Source organism: Sus scrofa, chromosome 3 (genome assembly GCF_054392235.1).
Source record: "Sus scrofa isolate SSC_HxYL_T2T_F1_AM1 chromosome 3, Sscrofa_HxYL_maternal_Yorkshire_Landrace_v2.0, whole genome shotgun sequence".
In the NCBI taxonomy this organism is placed as follows: domain Eukaryota; kingdom Metazoa; phylum Chordata; class Mammalia; order Artiodactyla; family Suidae; genus Sus; species Sus scrofa.
The window spans coordinates 82465221-82484038 of record NC_139385.1 but is presented as its reverse complement, the minus strand read 5'-3'; the positions used below and the strand labels follow the sequence as shown (position 1 = coordinate 82484038).

The window sequence follows — 18818 nt, the reverse complement described above, 5'->3', positions numbered from 1 at the left end:
TTCAGATTCCATATTGCAACCAACCTATAAGAAACTATTTTGTGTTGAGTTCTCAGCTATAGTATCAAAAAATATCAACAATTATCTGAAAAAGGCTATTAAATATTAAAGTCTCCTCCTTTAATCAACATATGTATAAGGCTAGATTTTTTTCATATATTTCAACCAGAACAATATATCACAACAGACTGATGTAGAAGCAAATCTGAGATATCCATCTGTCTTGTATTAAGCTAGACATTAAGTTATACAAAAATAAAATGATGCTATTCTTCTTACTAATTTTCTTTTGTTTTAGAAAATAGTTATTTTTCTTGGAAACTATATTATTGATGTTAACAAATAACAGGTGTTTTGTTGTTATTTTTAAATAAATACATAAATGTTTTAAAGTTTCTCAGTATTAATTTCAAATTGATAAATACTGATAGGTATAAATAGCATAAACAAAAACTCTTTGGATGCCTCAATAAAAAGGAGTCTGAAAACCAAAAAGTTTGAATATAGCTGTATTAGCTTCCTATCACTCTTGCAGTAAATCACTACAAATTTAGTGACTTAAGACAATATAAATGTCTTTCCTTACAGTTCTGGGGGTCCAAAATCCAAAATGCCTTATGCAGCAAAAATTAAGCAACTTCTGTCTGGAGGCTCTAGGAGAAAATCTATTTCTTGTTTTTCTCAGATTCTAGAAGGTTGCCCACATTCCCTGGCTCCTTGTTAAATCACTCTGACCTTTGCCTCCTTCATTACATCTCCCTTTCTGAGTCTGCCTACCTCCCTCTTATAAGCACCCTTGAGATTACATTAAGTACATCCAGATATTACAAAATAATCTCCCTAATTCAAGGACCTTAACTTAATCACATCTGCAAAATTGCTTTTTCCATTAACATATTCATTGGTTCTGGGGATAAGAATATAGATACCTTTGGGAGATCATTTTTCTGTCCATGACAACTGCTAAATGAAATATATAATTAACATAAAATTATTAATAAAAAGGCAGGTGCCCAGTTAAAAAAGGGCAATATTTGAATAGATACTTTACAAAGAAGTATACAAATGACCAACAAACATGTGAAATGTTGCCCAATTTCATTAGACCTCAGAAAAATGGAAACGAAATATCTATGTAATATCAATATATATCCAATAGAAGAGTTAAAATGATAAAGACAAATAAACCTAAATATAGGTTGATATAATTCTCTGGAAAATTCTTTAGCAGGAAATATTTTCATACACTATGATAAGCAATTTCACACCTAAGTATGTACTTGAAATATGTCCATCAAAATACATAAACAAGAAGTTTCAAAGCAACACTATTTCTAATAACCAAAACCTTGAAACAAATCAAATAACAAAACTGTGGTGGATTCATATAATGTGATATTATGTAAGAATAAGAATGAACAAACTACTTCTGTGTGCAATGGATGAATCTCATAGATTAATTTTGGTGAGCCTCAGAAATGACACAAAAGAATACATACTGTATCATCCTCCAAATAAGCGAAACCGAGCTATGACATTAGAAATACAGATAAAGATTTAACCTCAGGGAGAAAGGTGAAGATTTGACAGAGGAAAGGCTAGAAGGGTCTTCTGGGAAACTGGAAATATTCTGTTTCTTCACCTTTGTGCTGATGACACAGGTTATGTCTACTTTGTGAAAACTGATCAAACTATACATTTATGATTTGTTTATTTTTATATGTTTCATATTCTTCAATTAAAAATAAATAAATGAACTTACTTCCTTTTCTAAAGGGTGGAGTATTTAAAAAACACATTTTTTCAAGAGCCTCAAATTAAAACAACGAGCTACAGGGATCACTGTGTCTGTTTTACAACAGCAGAAATATAGTATGGTTAACATGGCACCAAAAATACAGTTCTGGAGAACAGTCCCCAGATTTTACACAATTCCAGTTGTAATCTATGTTCACGTTTAGGAAAAACAGGCACAGAAGAAAACTATCTTCACCAAGAGGTCACAGGAGACTCTTTGAGACTGCAGAGTTAAGGCCTGTTTACACTGAAAGATGGCTTCCCATTTTCAGGTCCTTGTCAACTCTTGATCCTAAGACTATCTTCCAAAGAAGTTTTCAAGATACAAAACTAGTACAGAAATCTTAAAAAACAAACAAACAAACAAACAAAAAACTGAATTCACCAAACAAACGAAAACACCCACCCAAACACCAAAACACCCATATTCAAAAGCACAATGTAAAACTTTCTCACTTTCCTAGTTTGACAGTCACTGTAAGTGTTAACAAAAAGTCTCCATCTTGGACAGTCAGAGGTAGTAAATAATCCATTTGCAGGAATATTGTAAGACTAATAAAATTTTCCAAAATGAAATAAAAAGCACAAGTAGATGTTCTTAATATAAACAGAAATACCTTACACTATACTTTAAAAATATAATGTAATGTCTTCATGGCAGCATTTCAGGGTAGAAAATTCATTTTTTTTTTTTGCCTTTTGTATACATATGTAGTGTTTGTCACTATAATCATTTCTTTAAGACTATAGTTCTTAAGAAGAGCCTGGATCTCATCTACTGCCAGACAGCTAAAAAGTAACAAGCCTGCAATTGCTAATTCTAAGTAGGAGGAGTCCCAAGGGAAAGTATGCACTGTGTCTAATTTCCAATAATGTATGTTATTTGTTTGGAGAAGTTCAAGCACTTACTAAACTATATTAAAACTGTTGCTATAAGCCACCATGAAAGTATTGCAGAACAGTGGCATGTACCAAACTCCTGTTAATTTAACGGTGAACTTCTCACCTCCACAATATGTGCACTAGATGTGCTGGAGTATCTCGGCACCAATCGGCAGGCTCAAATTTGCTATCTTGTCAAAGAAATAAAAAAGTAGTTTAGAATGACCTAGCTGCAATATGCCCAAGCAGCAGTATTTTCTTCCTTGGGAACTTGGATAAATACTTTCCCCATGCTTTCCCAATCTCATTTGCATTGAAATGGAATTTAAAACAAAATAAATTTATAATAGAGAGCTGGAAGCAGAAAGGATGTTGTGTGATGGCAAATGGTCCAACTCAGGAGATCACTGTTCCATATATATGTCCCTGATAGGCATCTCCAATCTCTTCATGACAGTCACTGGATACTAACTCAGCACTGGATGTATTAAAAAGTCCAAGACTCTTTCCTTCTAAAAACTCATAACCTGAGTTGATGATAATGGGAATATACAGAAAAATAATAAAGGTAATATGGAGAATGGACACAATAAGATCTATAGTCATTTAGAAGAAAGTCATACCCTTGAGACATGGCTGGTGGGGAAGAAGGGGGCCAGTCCTAAAAGACTTCATGAGGAAAATGGGCTTTAAATTGTATTTTGAAGAAAGGAAAGATTTTAAGTGAGATGAGAAGTCCTTCCAAGGAGAAGAAGAAAAAAAAAAGCATAAAAAGCTACAGCCAGGAATAAACATTGTTTGGGAACAATTAATAGATATACTTGGCTGAAGTCCAAGGAGTTATGAAGAGGAATTATGGGAAATATATATATTATGGACAAGAGTTACAATAGAAGGCATCTAATCATTAAAAATTCTGAACAGAGGTCATGATGGACACTAGTGTTTTTGGAATATAAATCTGGAAATAAATTCACATAAAGAGAAACTCTGTCTTATGTTCTTCCATTAATGAGCACATACCCTAAATGGCCCTCAGTTAATGATTTATTACCCCTGATCTGATCTCCATCATGCTTTTCAGTCCTCTTCCTAGAACTTGCTAGTTTATCTCAACTCTACAGCATCCCTACATATTCCAAACACCTTTCTTTAGCCTTTACAATTTTAGGAAAAAACAACTTGTTTACTATAGCAAAAGATCATGGGCTTTGGCATGAGACATCTCAACATAAGACTCTATCATATATTACTTGTATAATCTTGGATATTGATTTTTATCTATCCCTAAATTTAATCTGTAAAAATGGGTTACTTTCCAGACTGAAATGAGCTAAATGAAGGAAATTGGCATATAAATGAACTTTAAAATGTGGATTTTTTTTCCTTCACTATCGTAACAAATCAGCAATGGCAAAGATGAAGTGGAAGAGAAGCTGTGAAGATCTCACATTTTTAAATACAGCAAATGAAACTTCCTTATTTTGTTCCAGAGAAAACCACAGGGATTGGGCTGACTTAGAGAATCATTATTACCAGTAGGTGAGAAAATTTCCACCTAAGATTTCAGCTAAGGGACTAGCTAGGTTAGAAACAGGCAACCCACTTACTAGTATCCTTCCCACTCTCAGAGTTTCCACTTCATGGACATAGTACCATAATTCACTTCTCCTACTGGGAATTATTGTAGTAAAGAATGTCAAAAATTGTATACCCTTAACAAAAAATGCTGATCAAGAATCTCACAAAGGGGAGTTCCCATCATGGCGCAGCGGAAACGAACCCGACTAGGAACCATGAGGTTGTAGGTTCAATTCCTGGCCTCGCTCAGTGGGTTAAGGATCCAGCGTTGCCGTGAGCTGTGGTGTAGGTCGCAGATTCAGCTTGGATCTGGCGTTGCTGTGGCTCTGGCGTAGGCTGGCAGCTATAGCTCAGATTATTAGACCCCTAGCCTGGGAACCTCCATATGCGGCAGGTGCAGCCCTTAAAAAAAAGACAGAAAGACCAAAAAGAAAGAAAGAAAAAGAATCTCACAAAGTAAATGGTATTTAAACCATATCTCCATGGAACACAGCCTAGTGTTCCTCATGTATAGCTTAGAGGTTGTACAGCCTTGTGGGAGGAGAACATGGGCTCTGAAGACAGATCACACCCCAGATCCACTATCTCTAAATGATTAATTTTTGACATATTAATAAACCTCTGTATGCTTAACCTTTCATATCTGTACAATGGGAAAATAATAGGTTTTTTTGCAAATTTGTTACAAGGGATAAATAAGATGTACATATGTATTTACATTTATATACATACACATATAATGTATGTATGAACATATTGTCATTTATTCCTTGCCACAAATTCACACACACACACACACACACACACACACACACAGAAAGTGTGCTTAATGTAGTACTTGGTACATTGAATGTACTCAGAAAATATAGCTATTATTAATATTGGAAGAAAGTTTTATATAGTGGAGAAAGCATGACCCAGAGTAAAAAAAGATTTAAAACCTACCCCTACTACTGATTTACATTCTGACCCTGAGCAAGACTACTTTAGGTCCCAGTTTCCGTATCTGTCCATGGGGGAAAATAATAACTATCCATATATGAAAGACATTGTTTAAAAAACCAAATGAAATAATGAGAATATGTAAAAGGACTCTGAATATTATAAAGTAATATACAAGTGCAAGGCATTTTTATATGTAACATTCTGCCACTTGAAAAACAAGTATCTTTTGTTTGGGTAAGCTTAAGAGAATATGGAAGGAGAAAAACTAATTCAGAATTTGAACCCAAACTTTTCGTCCTTGTTTCAGACTGTTTATGACTTTTCAATAATTAAATGATTTTTTCCATAATTAAATCATTACTTTAAATACTATATATGATCCAAAAATTCTTTTTAATCCCCAGGTAAGAATTCACTTATTTCACCACTCAAAGCAAAAATTCCATAAAAACATACTGTGTACTATTTCATGCAAGGTGCTGAACTGTACACAGAGATAGAGATGAATAAAATAAAGTCTGTATCTACAGAGTTCAGTCCTACAGCTGACAATCAATCTAGTAGGCAGGATGGTAAAATGGAAGTTTTAAAGTCACAAAGATCTGTTTAAATCCTGACCCTGCCACCTATAAGTGGTATCTTTTACAGAGTACATTATTTCTCTGAGTTCATGTTCTCATTACTAAAATGTAATAATAATGATACTTATCTGACTGAGATATTTTGAGTTTTCATTCATTGGATGACATGTAACACATATAAAGCATCTGGCACACAAACATCTTAATTACCATACTCCCCCTTCATCCAACCCAAGAATTAGTCCCATAAAAGAAGTGCCACAAAAATAGAAGATGTCATTATCTGGTTAAGAAAACAGGAGAAGGTTTCATGGCAGGTGTGGGATTTGAAACGAGCCTTGAACTATGAGTAAGTTTTCAATAAATACAGTTAAAAGGCAAAAGCAGTTAAAGTAGAAAAAAGGCATGAAAAGACACACAGGGTAGAAAACAGCAGAGCGTACTTGACAAGCAGCAATTCTTCAGTTTGGAAGGACTATCTTGGGCAAATAGAAAATTGAGAGAGAGAGATAAAGACAAAAGGTAGTTTGGAGTTCATTACAGAAAGTCTTGGTGTCACATAGCAGCTTTTGTACTTAATGGAAGGCACTGAGAGTCTGTTCTTTGTTTTTTGTCTTTTGTCCTTTTTTTTTTTTTTTTTTTTTTAGGGCTGCACTAGTGGCATACAGATGTTCCCAGGCTAGGGGTCGAACCGGAGCTGTTGCTGCCGGCCTACACCACACAGCCACAGCCACAGCAACTCGGGATCCGAGCTGCATCTGCGACCTACACCACAGCTCATGGCAATGCCGGATCCTTAACCCACTGAGCGAGGCCAGGGATCGAACCTGCAACCTCATGATTACTAGTCGCATTTGTTTCCACTGTGCCATGAAGGGAACTCCGATTGAGAGTTTTTACATAGCAGAATCATTTGGTTAGTTCTGAGATGGCAGCATTTTAGAGAGTTAAATAGTGTGCTAAGAGAAACAACAGTTTTTAAACGGTTTTAGACAGGAAAAATTTCAAACTTGCAGTACAAAATAATTTTCCCTTAAAGGCAACCCATCAAGTAACCACCCAGAAAAGATGACCAAGGACAGGCACTACTGTATTTTAAGACAAAGAAAGGAAGGAAAACCAAGGTGGGTTAAGAGAGCTCTTGCCCCAGGTCATACAAATTAACATTAACAGCAGACAGAGAAAACTAAGTCAGGATTCCTTTCTCTGGATGTGTTACTTGAGACAGCATTTCCTCTCCCAAGCATTTCTGAAAGATAATTATCAGGATCACAAGGATAAACTCTAAAACTATGTTCTTTCTTAGGCTGAGCATGCAAAATGAGTAGCTATGCATGCAACTGTAAATTATACGATCGGAGCCTGAAGAAATGTTTGTGTGCTTACCTCATCTGTTAATTCAAAGAACACAGCAACATTTTAGAAGTCCAACTGTCGAAAAACTTATTTTTATAATCATTTCTGGGTGCCTCATGAAAAGAGGTAAGATACCTCACTCACTAAAACTTCAAGGGGAAATGGTTGCAAATTTCAATAATTTCCCCCTGATCATTCCCTGTCTAAGGGAGTGCAACCTAGGACATCATCATCTCTCTCTCTCTCTCTCTCTCTCTCTCTCTCTCCCTCACACACACACACACACTGACATACACCTTTAGCTTTATTGTTATTGTGGTGACAAAACATCCCTGAGAACTAAGAAAAACCAAGGATTTCAAAACATAAGAGAACAAGACAATCTCTGCTTTTTCTTTACAATTCTTTCCTTATCCATATTTCCTATCATTCAGTCCCTCTTTGACAGACAGCCATTCTTGCTAGGAACTTTTTAAAATGAAAAGAAGTATCCATATTAATGAAAAGACGAATGACTCTGGTTCCTTCTCAGAACTAGCTAGCTCTCTCCACTCTGATTTTTGGCTAATAATGCAAAAGAGTGAATCTCCGACACAGCTCTGTTTTGCTAATACATTTCAGTAAAATGAGGTTCCATGAAGAAGTTATCTAGCATGTGGGGGAACATGAACATAAATGCTAAGTGATTTATTTCCCATCTGTGGAAAACCAGAACAAGGGGTAGTTTTAGAAGTCATTCTACTTTGATCCTAATGAGTATGATGGTTGGTGAATATGACTACTTGCTGAAAGTGTGGCTTCAGAAAGAGATCTCTATGTTAGATAGGACAGAAATGTGGCAATTATGAAAGCCATATTGAGGCTTCAGGGCTGTGAATTACCTCCCACTTTGATTCTGAATAGTAGGTGGTGAGATGATTCTGAATGATAGGATCAACTCAATCTACACTAAGAGGCTATATATTTAGGTAGCAATGGCACCTCAGAACAAATAAAAAAAGAGAAAAACCCTCAACTAATTACTTACAGTACAGCCATGTAACAAAGATCACAACTCTACAGGTGGAAAAAGCATGTATTTGGAGTTAGACATGAGTTTAATTCAGAGTACTACTTCTAAATGGCCTGGATGTTGAAGTACGGTTTTGACACATGATAGCTATTATATGGAAACCACTGTATTATATAACATATATAAACAGCAATATTTATTTTAAGTGTCTCTTTTTATGGCTGGACACGTGGCATGTGGAAGATCCAAGGCTAGGATTTGAATCGGGGCTGCAGCTGCATGCCAGCCTAAGCCATCGCTACAGCAACACAGGATCAGAGCTGTATCTGCATCCTACACCGCAGCTTGTGGCAATGCCGGATCCTTAACCCACTGAGAGGGAGTAAATTAAAAGTCCATAATGATGTATTATGTAAATAAATTATTATATATTCATATAATGTGATATAAATCATTCACTAAATTAACATGGATGACATTTTCATGCAGGTCAGAGATTGAACCTACCTCCTCATGGACACCATGCCGGGTTCTTAACCCACTGAGCCACAATAGGAACTGCTCATTTTTATTTTTTAAGAGAGAAATTTTAAAAAAGAGAAATTTGGATAGAGAACACCTATAGAGGATAGTTTTGACTTTGAAGTACTGTATTCTTACTTTACTATATTCCAAAATCTTACTCACTCAAATAACTGTACAATGCAGGGGGGAGACATAATAACCAAAATACCACTGGCCATTTTCCTTTCAAAATATGAAACACATTTAAAAATAGTCTTTCATCAATAAAACTTTTTAATACCTTGAAAGAGAGAAATGATTCTAAATGATTCTTCTTCAAACCTAGGATTATAAAAGCATCAAATATTTCATGACAGAATAATAATTCTTTAACACAGATACACAAAAGGGGAAAACTATAGGCTATGCAGAGATGAGTAGAGGTAAACTAGGGTATACAATTCTAGATTTTTACTATACATGATACAGGTGATTAATGTGCCTATATCTATATTAATAAAAATGAGATCATATTGTTACAGTATTTTTCAATTTGCTTTTCAATTTAAGAGATGAATAACAGGAGTTCCCGTCGTGGCGCAGTGGTTAACGAATCCGACTAGGAACCATGAGGTTGAGGGTTCGATCCCTGCCCTTGCTCAGTGGGTTGACGATCCGGCGTTGCCGTGAGCTGTGGTGTAGGTTGCGACGCGGCTCAGATCCCGCGTTGCTGTGGCTCTGGCGTAGGCTGGTGGCTACAGCTCCGATTCAACCCCTAGCCTGGGAACCTCCATATGCCGCGGGAGCGGCCCAATAAATAGCAACAATAACAACAACAACAACAAAAAAGACAAAAGACAAAAAAAAAAAAAAAAGAGAGAGATGAATAACATATTTGAAATGAATAAATATCATTCATATTAATTTAATGAATGATTTATATCACATTATGTGAATATACAATAATTTATTTAGGTAATATAACCATTATTGGGCTTTTAATTTATCCCCAACTCTTAATTATACAAAAGATAATATTATGTTGAACATATTTACATCTGAATTTTATAATAAACCTATGATTTCATTGAGGTAAGTTCCTAAAAATAGGACTGCAGGATAAAAAGTAAAGAAATATTAAGAGGAGTTCCCGTCGTGGCGCAGTGGTTAACGAATCCGACTAGGAACCATGAGGTTGCGGTTCCGTCCCTGCCCTTGCTCAGTGGGTTAACGATCCAGCGTTGCCGTGAGCTGTGGTGTAGGTTGCAGACGCGGCTCGGATCCCGTGTTGCTGTGGCTCTGGCGTAGGCTGGTGGCTACAGCTCCGATTCAACCCCTAGCCTGGGAACCTCCATATGCCGCAGGAGTGGCCCAAGAAATAGCAACAACAACAACAACAACAACAACAACAAAAAGACAAAAGACAAAAAAAAAAAAAAAGAAATATTAAGAGACTTATTAGAGACATTGAAAAACTAAGTGCTAAGAAGGCTCTACCAATTTATACACCTGCCAGAAATGTATCAGAATAGCTATTTCCTGAAATATTAATCACAAATATTGAATGTCATGATTTTCTTATTTACTTTGGCAAGTTTATAGGCAAAATTGTCCTACAATGTTTATGTATATCTTATTACTAGAATTATACATTTTGATCATGTTGTCATCGGTCTTTCTTTTACTTAATTTACCTTGCAAACTTCTGCAAACTTTTCAATCAAGTTATGTGTCTTATTCTTCTTAAATGTGAAAGAATGTGTTACTTTGTACATTACAGATATTAACCTCTGGGAATATTCAACATAATTGTTTTTACTAATAAGCTTACATTCTATTTTCTTCATTAATATTTTTTAAGTACTTTAAAAATCATTTTCTGTAGTCAAATCATTAACCTTTCCTTAATGATCTCAATTTTTAGTGTCATCCTTATGATGGTGAGTCCTTTCAGATAATGGAAATATCTGCTAATATGTTGACTGGCTTCTCCATAATTTCTTTCTTTTAAAAAGGATAAACATTAATTTGATCTAGAATTCATTTTGATATATGAGATATGGACTTAATATTTTTTTTAACCAAATGAGCAGACAGTACTGGTAACAGCCAACTGCTAAGTGCCATATTTATCATATGTTAAATTCTTACTTATACTTTGAAATATTTATAGATTTTATATTTAACTATTCCTTTAATATATACAGTATAGGAAGAATGTTAATTCATTATTTTTGGTTAATAATAACATTTATATATTTGAAAGGAAAAGACCACATTCATTAATTTTCTCTTTGATATTTTTTTGGAAAATATAGTCCATTTTTGTCTCTAAGTGAATTTTAGAATCATTTCATTAAGATACTCCACCACCATCAAGTTTGCTTGATATTAATTTCAGTAAGATTAATTTTGGGGGAAAACTCTCTACAATATTAAATATTCCCATCTGAGAAACTATAGGTATTTATACAAAATGAAGTATCTTTTAAATTACTCTCTGACATGTTTTTCACACTGATGCTACATATTACTTATTAGGTATAGTCAGAGATCGTATACCTGCAAATAGGGCACTTTGGGGGCAACATTTTCCATAAGGGTATTGATAATATAAGAGAAGTTGATTTGTTTTCTAAGCGTACCATGTAACCAAAAGTCTTATTGGTCCTAATTATTTTTCAGTTGATTTTCTCGAGTTATCCATTTACACAATAAAAATCAATGAATAATGATAATATATATTGATCATTGGAATATTTGTAATTTACCTTGTTTATTTGGTAGAAATTCTAAAGCAATGGTGAGAAGCGTCTTCACCATTCTTCCAATGCTGATGCAAATAAATGTTTTTAGTGTTTTACTATTAAGCCTATAGTAGCTGCTGAATTTCATGTAGATGTTTTTATCATGTTGTTGAAATATTGCTTGTATTTTAGTAACTTTTTTAAAAAATCAGAAATGCAGGCTGGATGTTACACAATGTCTTTTTAGAATATATAAAGATGATCATATACTGATCTCCTTCAGCTACTAATGTGATACATTATATTATCAGATTTTAAATTATCAAACCATCCTTGCATTTCTAGAGTAAAACCTACACTCTAGTACTACTTTCTTTAAACATTTTGAATTAACTTGCTTAATTTTTTTAATTCATAATTGTGATATTAGTTTGCAGTTTTGTCTTTTATGCTACTTTTTCTGGCTTTGGTATTAAGATTAAACAAGTTTAATCTTAATGAAATGACCTAGTTTTCTACAGGCCTCTGCTCCCAATAAAATCTAGAAGAGGTATTAAAAAACTCAGAGAAAATATATATTTAAACATATCAGAAGGCTGAGAAGCAAAGAAGACTAAAGGGAATAAAACTGCAAAGAGGGCAGACCTGTTAAAGCTTAGCTAAGGATCTGATGCTGTCCCTGGAGGCATTTGGCAAACCTAGGAATAGGAACCAACTGAGAATGTGGGTTGGATCCAGGCAAAGAGTAACTATCAGGAAAAAAAAAAAAAATCAATGAATTTTTGTCACTTCTATGAGGGTAAAGTGCCAAAATTAGAGATCTGAGGGCCAACTTTCTTCTCAAGACATTTTCTGAATTCTAAAGCTACACAGCTGAGGAAAATAGGGGTCTAACCCAAAACTTTTCAAAACTAAAGTAAGAGTTCCTGCAGTCTCAGTATTTCAGAATAAAAGACTCACTGGTGAAAAGATTCATGAAAATCTCAGATGGGAGCTTGAAAGCTCGTGAGGGAGTAGCGAATTGATATTGACAATCAACAACCACATTTTCTTCCTGTTGGTAACTGCTAATCTGAGTAAGACTCCTATTCAAGATATTTGTCAAATTCTAAAATTGTAAAAAGCAGGACTGAAGAAGTAAGTTTCTCTGAAAAGTAGAAATTGTCCCTAGTCTTCTTGGTACTGAAGAGACAGTGATGTGGCAGGCTGTCACTGAAAGCTCTGAAGAATCAAATCCTAGCAACAGGGGCCAAGCAAAAGTACAAGTGCAACCCCAGCTCAACCAGGTTCAGTCCATGATTGGATTAAGGTGATGAGGTTCTAACCACAACCCACTCACATATTCTAAATACTTAGTAAGGGAAACGGTAAACCTATTCTAGTGGGGAGCTATCATGTGGAACTTCTACATGTTTTACAAACAATATCTAACATACACTAAAAAATATTAGGAAGAGATAGCACCACATGACTGATCATTAAAAAAAAACCTCAGAACAAATCCAATGAATATATAAGTGAAACTACACACTGGCATTAATAAATGTCTTTAAAAAACAAGTGCAGAGGAGGATCATGATGTGGAAGTAAGAGGACATGGAGCTCACATTTCCCCATGAACATATTAAAAATGCATCTACATGTGGAACAATTCTCACTGAAAAGTAACTGGAAACTAGCAGAAGGAATCTAGTACAACCAAGGCTAGAAAAAAGATACACAAGTATTCAGGTAGAATGGCAAGAAAGCATTTGGTTGTGGACCTATGTTCCTGAAAGTGACTCAGGCGAAAAGGGAGAATACTGTACCTCACAGTCTGGGGTCCTATATAGGGAAGACAAGTCCCCTTGGCTGGCTGGAGGGCCACTGGGACTAAGAGAAAGGCAGTGGAAAGCCTGGACTCTGCTCATTAGCACACACATGTTGGGCTGCTCCTAGGCATGATGGAAAAAACGTCTGCTCTAGTGGCTGCCAAGTTTCCAACAATCACCTTGGTGAGTGCCTCAGCCTGAGCCAAGCCAACACCCCAGTGCTGCTAACTCCATGTTACAGCTGGTCACTGAATCTGGGGCAGCCATGACCTTGGAGAAACCTTGATCTTGAGGTACAAAGACAACTGGTCATTGGGTAGAACCTGGGTGAGACTGCAGTTATTGTTGGTGCTTACTCAAGCAACATTATCAACAAGTAGTCCAGATCTCTGATGGTGGCACCTGACCACAGCTCAACTCCTAATACATTTCAAGAACCCACATAGGCAACAACGGCTCTGCAGTGTGGCTCCACCACAGCATGGGGGGAGCAGAGACAAGTGATGATATGGCAATAAGTACCATATTGCTATTATTAATTATCTTAAATGTCAGTGGACAAATGCTCCAATCAAAAGACATACTGTGGTTGATTAAATAAAAAAAAATTTAAAAGACCCTTCTAAATGTTGCCTACAAGACTCACTTCAGAGTCAAATACATATACAGAAAGAACGTGAGGAAATGAAGGAAGATATTTCATGCAAACAGAATCAGTAAGAAAGCCAGAGTAGCAATACTCATTTAAGACAAGATAGCCTTTAGAACAAAGGATATAACAAGACAACGAAGGGCATTTTATAATGAAAACAGGATCAATACAAGAAGAGGATATTACACTTTAAATACAGGAACACCTGAACATATATAAAGCAAATGTTCAAGGACATAAAGACAAATTAACAATAATACAGTACTGATAGGGGACTTTCATTCCACACTTACATCGATGGACATATCATCATGACAGAAAATAAATAAGGTCCTAAATGACACATGAGAACAATTAAACTTTAAAAATATCTACAGCACATTTCATCCCAAAACAGAAGAATACATATTCTATCAAGTGCACATGGAACATTCTCTAGGATGGATCCTATGCTCAGCCACAAAACAAGGCTGAACAATTTTAAGAGGGCACATATTATATCAAGTATTTTACCCCACAACAATGGTATGAAATTAGGAATGAAGTACAGGACGAAAAAGGGGAAAAACACAAACATGTGATACTAAACAACATGTGACGAAAAAACTAACTGGTCAATGAACACATCAAAGAGGAAATCACAAAATCCCCTGAAATTAATAAAAATGGAAACATAACACTCCAAAACCCATGGCAATGCGCAACAGTTTTAAAAGTGAAGATTACACCAATACAGACCTTTCTCAAAAATGGGTACAACTTACCTAAATTGAAATACATAGTCAACCACATAAAGAAAAAGAAGAAAAAAGTCAAAAGTCAGCAGAAGGAAGGAATAATAGAGATCGGAGAGAAAATAAATGGAGATAAAAACAGAAGATAAAAACAGAAGAAAGAAATAATCAATGAAGTCGAGCTGATTTTTTTAAAAAGATAAAATTGATAAAACTTTAGCCATGCTCACCAAGTAGAAAAGAGAGAGGATTTACATAAACAAAATAAGAAATGAAACAGGAGAAATAACAACTGACAGCACAGAGATATAAAAAAAATCATAAGAGAATGCTGTGAACAGTTATAATCCAACATACTGGACACTCTAGAAGACATGGACATATTCCTAGTAACATAAGTCCTGCAAGGACTGACAATTTGAACAGATTTGATATAGTAGTGAAATTGAATTTGTAGTAGGAAAACTCCTAGCAAACAAAAGTCCAGGACCAGACACCTTCACAGGGAATTCTACCAAACATAAAGAAGCACTAATACCTATCCCTTCTCAAACTATAGCAAAAAAAGGAAAAGAATGGAAAACTCCCAAATTTATTCTATGAGGCCACTATTACCCTGATTCCAAAACTAGACAAAGACAATACAATAAAAGAAAACTATAGGCCAATATCTTTGATGAATACAGATCCAAAAATCCTTGACACAATATTAGCAAACTGAATCCAGCAATATATTAAAAGGATCATATAACATGCTCAAGTTGGATCTATTCAAGGGAAGCACGGATTGATTGTGAATCAACCAATGTGCTAACACCACATTAACAAACGGAAGAATAAAGATCATGATCATCCCAATAAAAGCAGAAAAAGCATTAGACAAAATGCAGTATCTAGGGAGTTCCTGTCGTGGCTCAGGAACTAGCATACACGAGCATGCAGGTTTGATCCCTGGCCTCTCTCAGTGGGTTAAGTATCTGGCATTGCCATGAGCTGTGGTGTAGGTCATACATGCAGCTCGGATTCTGCATTGCTATGGCTGTGGTGTAGGCCAGCAGCTACAGCTCTGATTCAACCCTTAGCCTGAACTAAGCATGTAGAAACATGCTGTGGGTGCTGCCTTAAAAGGACAGGAGAAAAAAAAAAAATCTAATCATGATAGAAGCTATCATCAAAGTTGTTGTAGAAGGAACATATCTCAACATTATAAAGGCCATTTATGACAAACCTACAATTAACATCATATTCACTGGTGAAAGCTATGAAAGCCTTTCCTTTAAATTCAGGAACAAGAAAAGGATGCTCACTCTTATCATTTCTATATAATATAGTACTGGAAGTCCAAGACACAGCAATCAAACAAGTCAAGGAAATAAAAGGCATCCAAATTGGAGGAGATGAGGTAAAACAGTCACTATATGCAGATGGGATGATATTTTATAAAGAAAACCCTCGCGATTCCACCAAAAGAATTAGAACTAATAAATAATTCAATAAATATGCAGGACAAAATATACAGAATCTGTTGCTGTTCCAAACACTAATAACAAACTCTCAGGAAGAGAAAAAAATTTTTAAATCCTGTTAAAAATTGAATCAAAAAGAAAAAGGCACCTAGGAATACTGAAGCAAGGAGGTGAAAGACTATGAAAAGTATAAAACATTGATGAAAGAAATTGAAGATGACAGAAAGAAATGGAAAGCTATCCTATGCTCTTAAATTGGAAGAATTAATACTGTTAAAATGTCCACATTACCCAAAGCTATCTAGAGATTTAATCCAATTGCTATCAAACTACTCATGACATTTTTCATAAAACTAGAACAATTGTAAAGTTTATATGGAACCATAAAATACCAAGCATTGCCATAACAATTATGAAAGGAATGAACAAAGCTAGAGGGTATCCTCCTGGTCTTCTGACTATACTACAAAGCTAAAATGCATTTCATTGACACAAAAACAGACACATGGGTCAAGAGACAGTCTCTTCAATAAGCGTGCTGGGGAAACTGGACAGTGAACTGTAAAAAATGAGATTAGAACATCTCCTCACTTCATATGTTAAAAATAAACTCAAAATGAATAAAGATCTAAAGACTGAAACCATAAAACTCTTAGAAGGATATTCTTTAACAGAAGTCACTGCAATATGTTTTTTGCAGTGTCCTAAGGCAAAAGAAATAAAAGCAAAAATACACAAATGGGACCTAATTAAAAGCTTTTGCATAGCAGAGGAAACCATTGACAAAAGAAAAGAACCTCACAATGGGAGAGTATCTGCGGAATATGGCATTGACAAGGGGTTCATATCCAAAATACACCAACAGCTCGCATAACTCAATATCGAAAAAAAATCAATTCAACTAGAAAAAAATGGGTAGAAGATCTGAATAGACATTTTACGAAAGAAAACATACAGGTGGCTAACAAGGACATGAAAAGACGTTCAACATTGCTAATCATCAGAGAATGCAAATCAAAATAATGAGATATCACCTCCTATCTGCAGAATGGCTATGATTCAAATGTCTGCAAACAAATGTTGGAGATGATGTGGAGAAAAGGGAAATCTTGTACACTGTTGGTTGGAATGAAAAATAGTATGGAGGGTCCTCAAAAAACTGAAAATAGAACTAGCACTTAAACTCCTAAGTATATATCTGAAGAAATGAAAACACGCATTGAAAAAGATACATGCACCCCAATGTTCATAGCAGCATCATTTATAATAGCCAAGATATGAAAGCAATCTAGGTTCCTATCAATACATGAATGGACAAAGATATGATATATACACAATAGAAGGCTATTTAGCCATAAAAGATATAAAAGTTTGCTATTTGCAACAACATGAATGGAACTAAGTCAGACAAAGGCAAATACTATATAATATTATTTACACGTGGAGTGTTAAAAAAGAATGTATTTTGCAAAACTAACAAAAACCAACTAGTAGTTACCAGAGGGGAGGGGGAAAGAGGGAAGAACAAGGAAAAAGAGATTAAGAACTGTAACTATGATGTATAAAACAGGTAAACAACAGGATATATTGCATAGCACATGGAATTATAGCCATTATCTTGTAATAACTTTAATTGGCATATAATCTGTAAAAATACTGAATCACTACACTGTATACCTAAAACTAATATTGTAAATCAACTACATTTCATTTTTAAAAATGCTATTATAAATAAGCTCAAGAAAATAGAGAAAAGATAAACAAATTAGAAAAAAAGATGGATAGGGAGTTCCTGTCATGGCGCAGTGGTTGGCGAAGCCGACTAGGAACCATGAGGTTGCGGGTTCAATCCCTGCCCTTGCTCAGTGGGTTGAGGATCTGGTGTTGCCATGAGCTGTGGTGTGTGTTGCAGTTGCAGCTCAGATCCCGCATTGCTGTGGCTCTGGCGTAGGCCGGTAGCTGCAGCTCCGATCGGACCCCTAACCTGGGAACCTCCATATGCCGCGGGAAGCAGCCCTAGAAAAGGCAGAAAGACAAAAAAAAAAAAAAAGGTAATTTCACCAGAGAATTTGCGCTTATAAGAATAACTTTTAATGGACATTCTAGATATAAAAGATATATATCTACAATTCTAACTCCTAAGTTTCTCCTATACATCTACCAAGGTATTCACGTATTTGCACAAATTACCTTGAAGTTAGGAAGGATGCAAATAAACATAATATTAGGAATTATTTTGAGAATAAAAAATGTAAATGACAATGCAAAGATGATGGGAGAAGTCTCTAAATCTTGTTAAGGAATGATTACAATTATAGTGTGAGCTTTTAAATCCACAGTTTCCCAACTAGTTAAAGCAAAAACAAATACCTTTCACCAACCTTAATTTTAAGAAAACATTCTTGTATATGACAGACAAAATAAAAGAAACTGTCACTTACAGGAAGGTGTGTGAATACAGCAAAGGTGCTACGAAGAAAGGCAATGAGGTCTACTAGGTAATCACTAGCTTTGTTGCCCAAATCTCCTGTCATCCAGTCATAGTCAGCCAGCTGTAGAAACTGGTCAATCTTCTGGTTTAAGTTGGTATAAATCTCCTCTTCAGCTGCATGTCTGGCATCCTGTGAAATATGAAATTTTAATAATCATTCAGACTTCCAGTAAAGTAAAGCAGAAATTTCTCCTTGGGGACAACTCAAATTAAGTAACATAACTGTTAATATCACAATATCCATTACTTCCTCTATTTT

At 35.2% G+C, this 18818-nt stretch overlaps 1 protein-coding gene across 3 annotated transcripts in view; it reads right to left on the bottom strand.

Moving 5' to 3' along the window:
* The window catches only part of EXOC6B (exocyst complex component 6B), a 607614-nt gene that overhangs the window by 233562 nt on the left and 355234 nt on the right, over positions 1 to 18818 (bottom strand). For 2 of the 3 annotated variants that reach the window (XM_085018912.1, XM_085018911.1), the window contains exon 18: positions 18510 to 18689. In XM_085018912.1, the coding sequence (XP_084875038.1) occupies positions 18510 to 18689 (180 nt within the window). Of the gene's footprint in view, positions 1 to 6388; positions 6563 to 17987; positions 18690 to 18818 lie in introns of those variants that run through there. The other variant, XR_014841692.1, reaches the window with a different exon arrangement.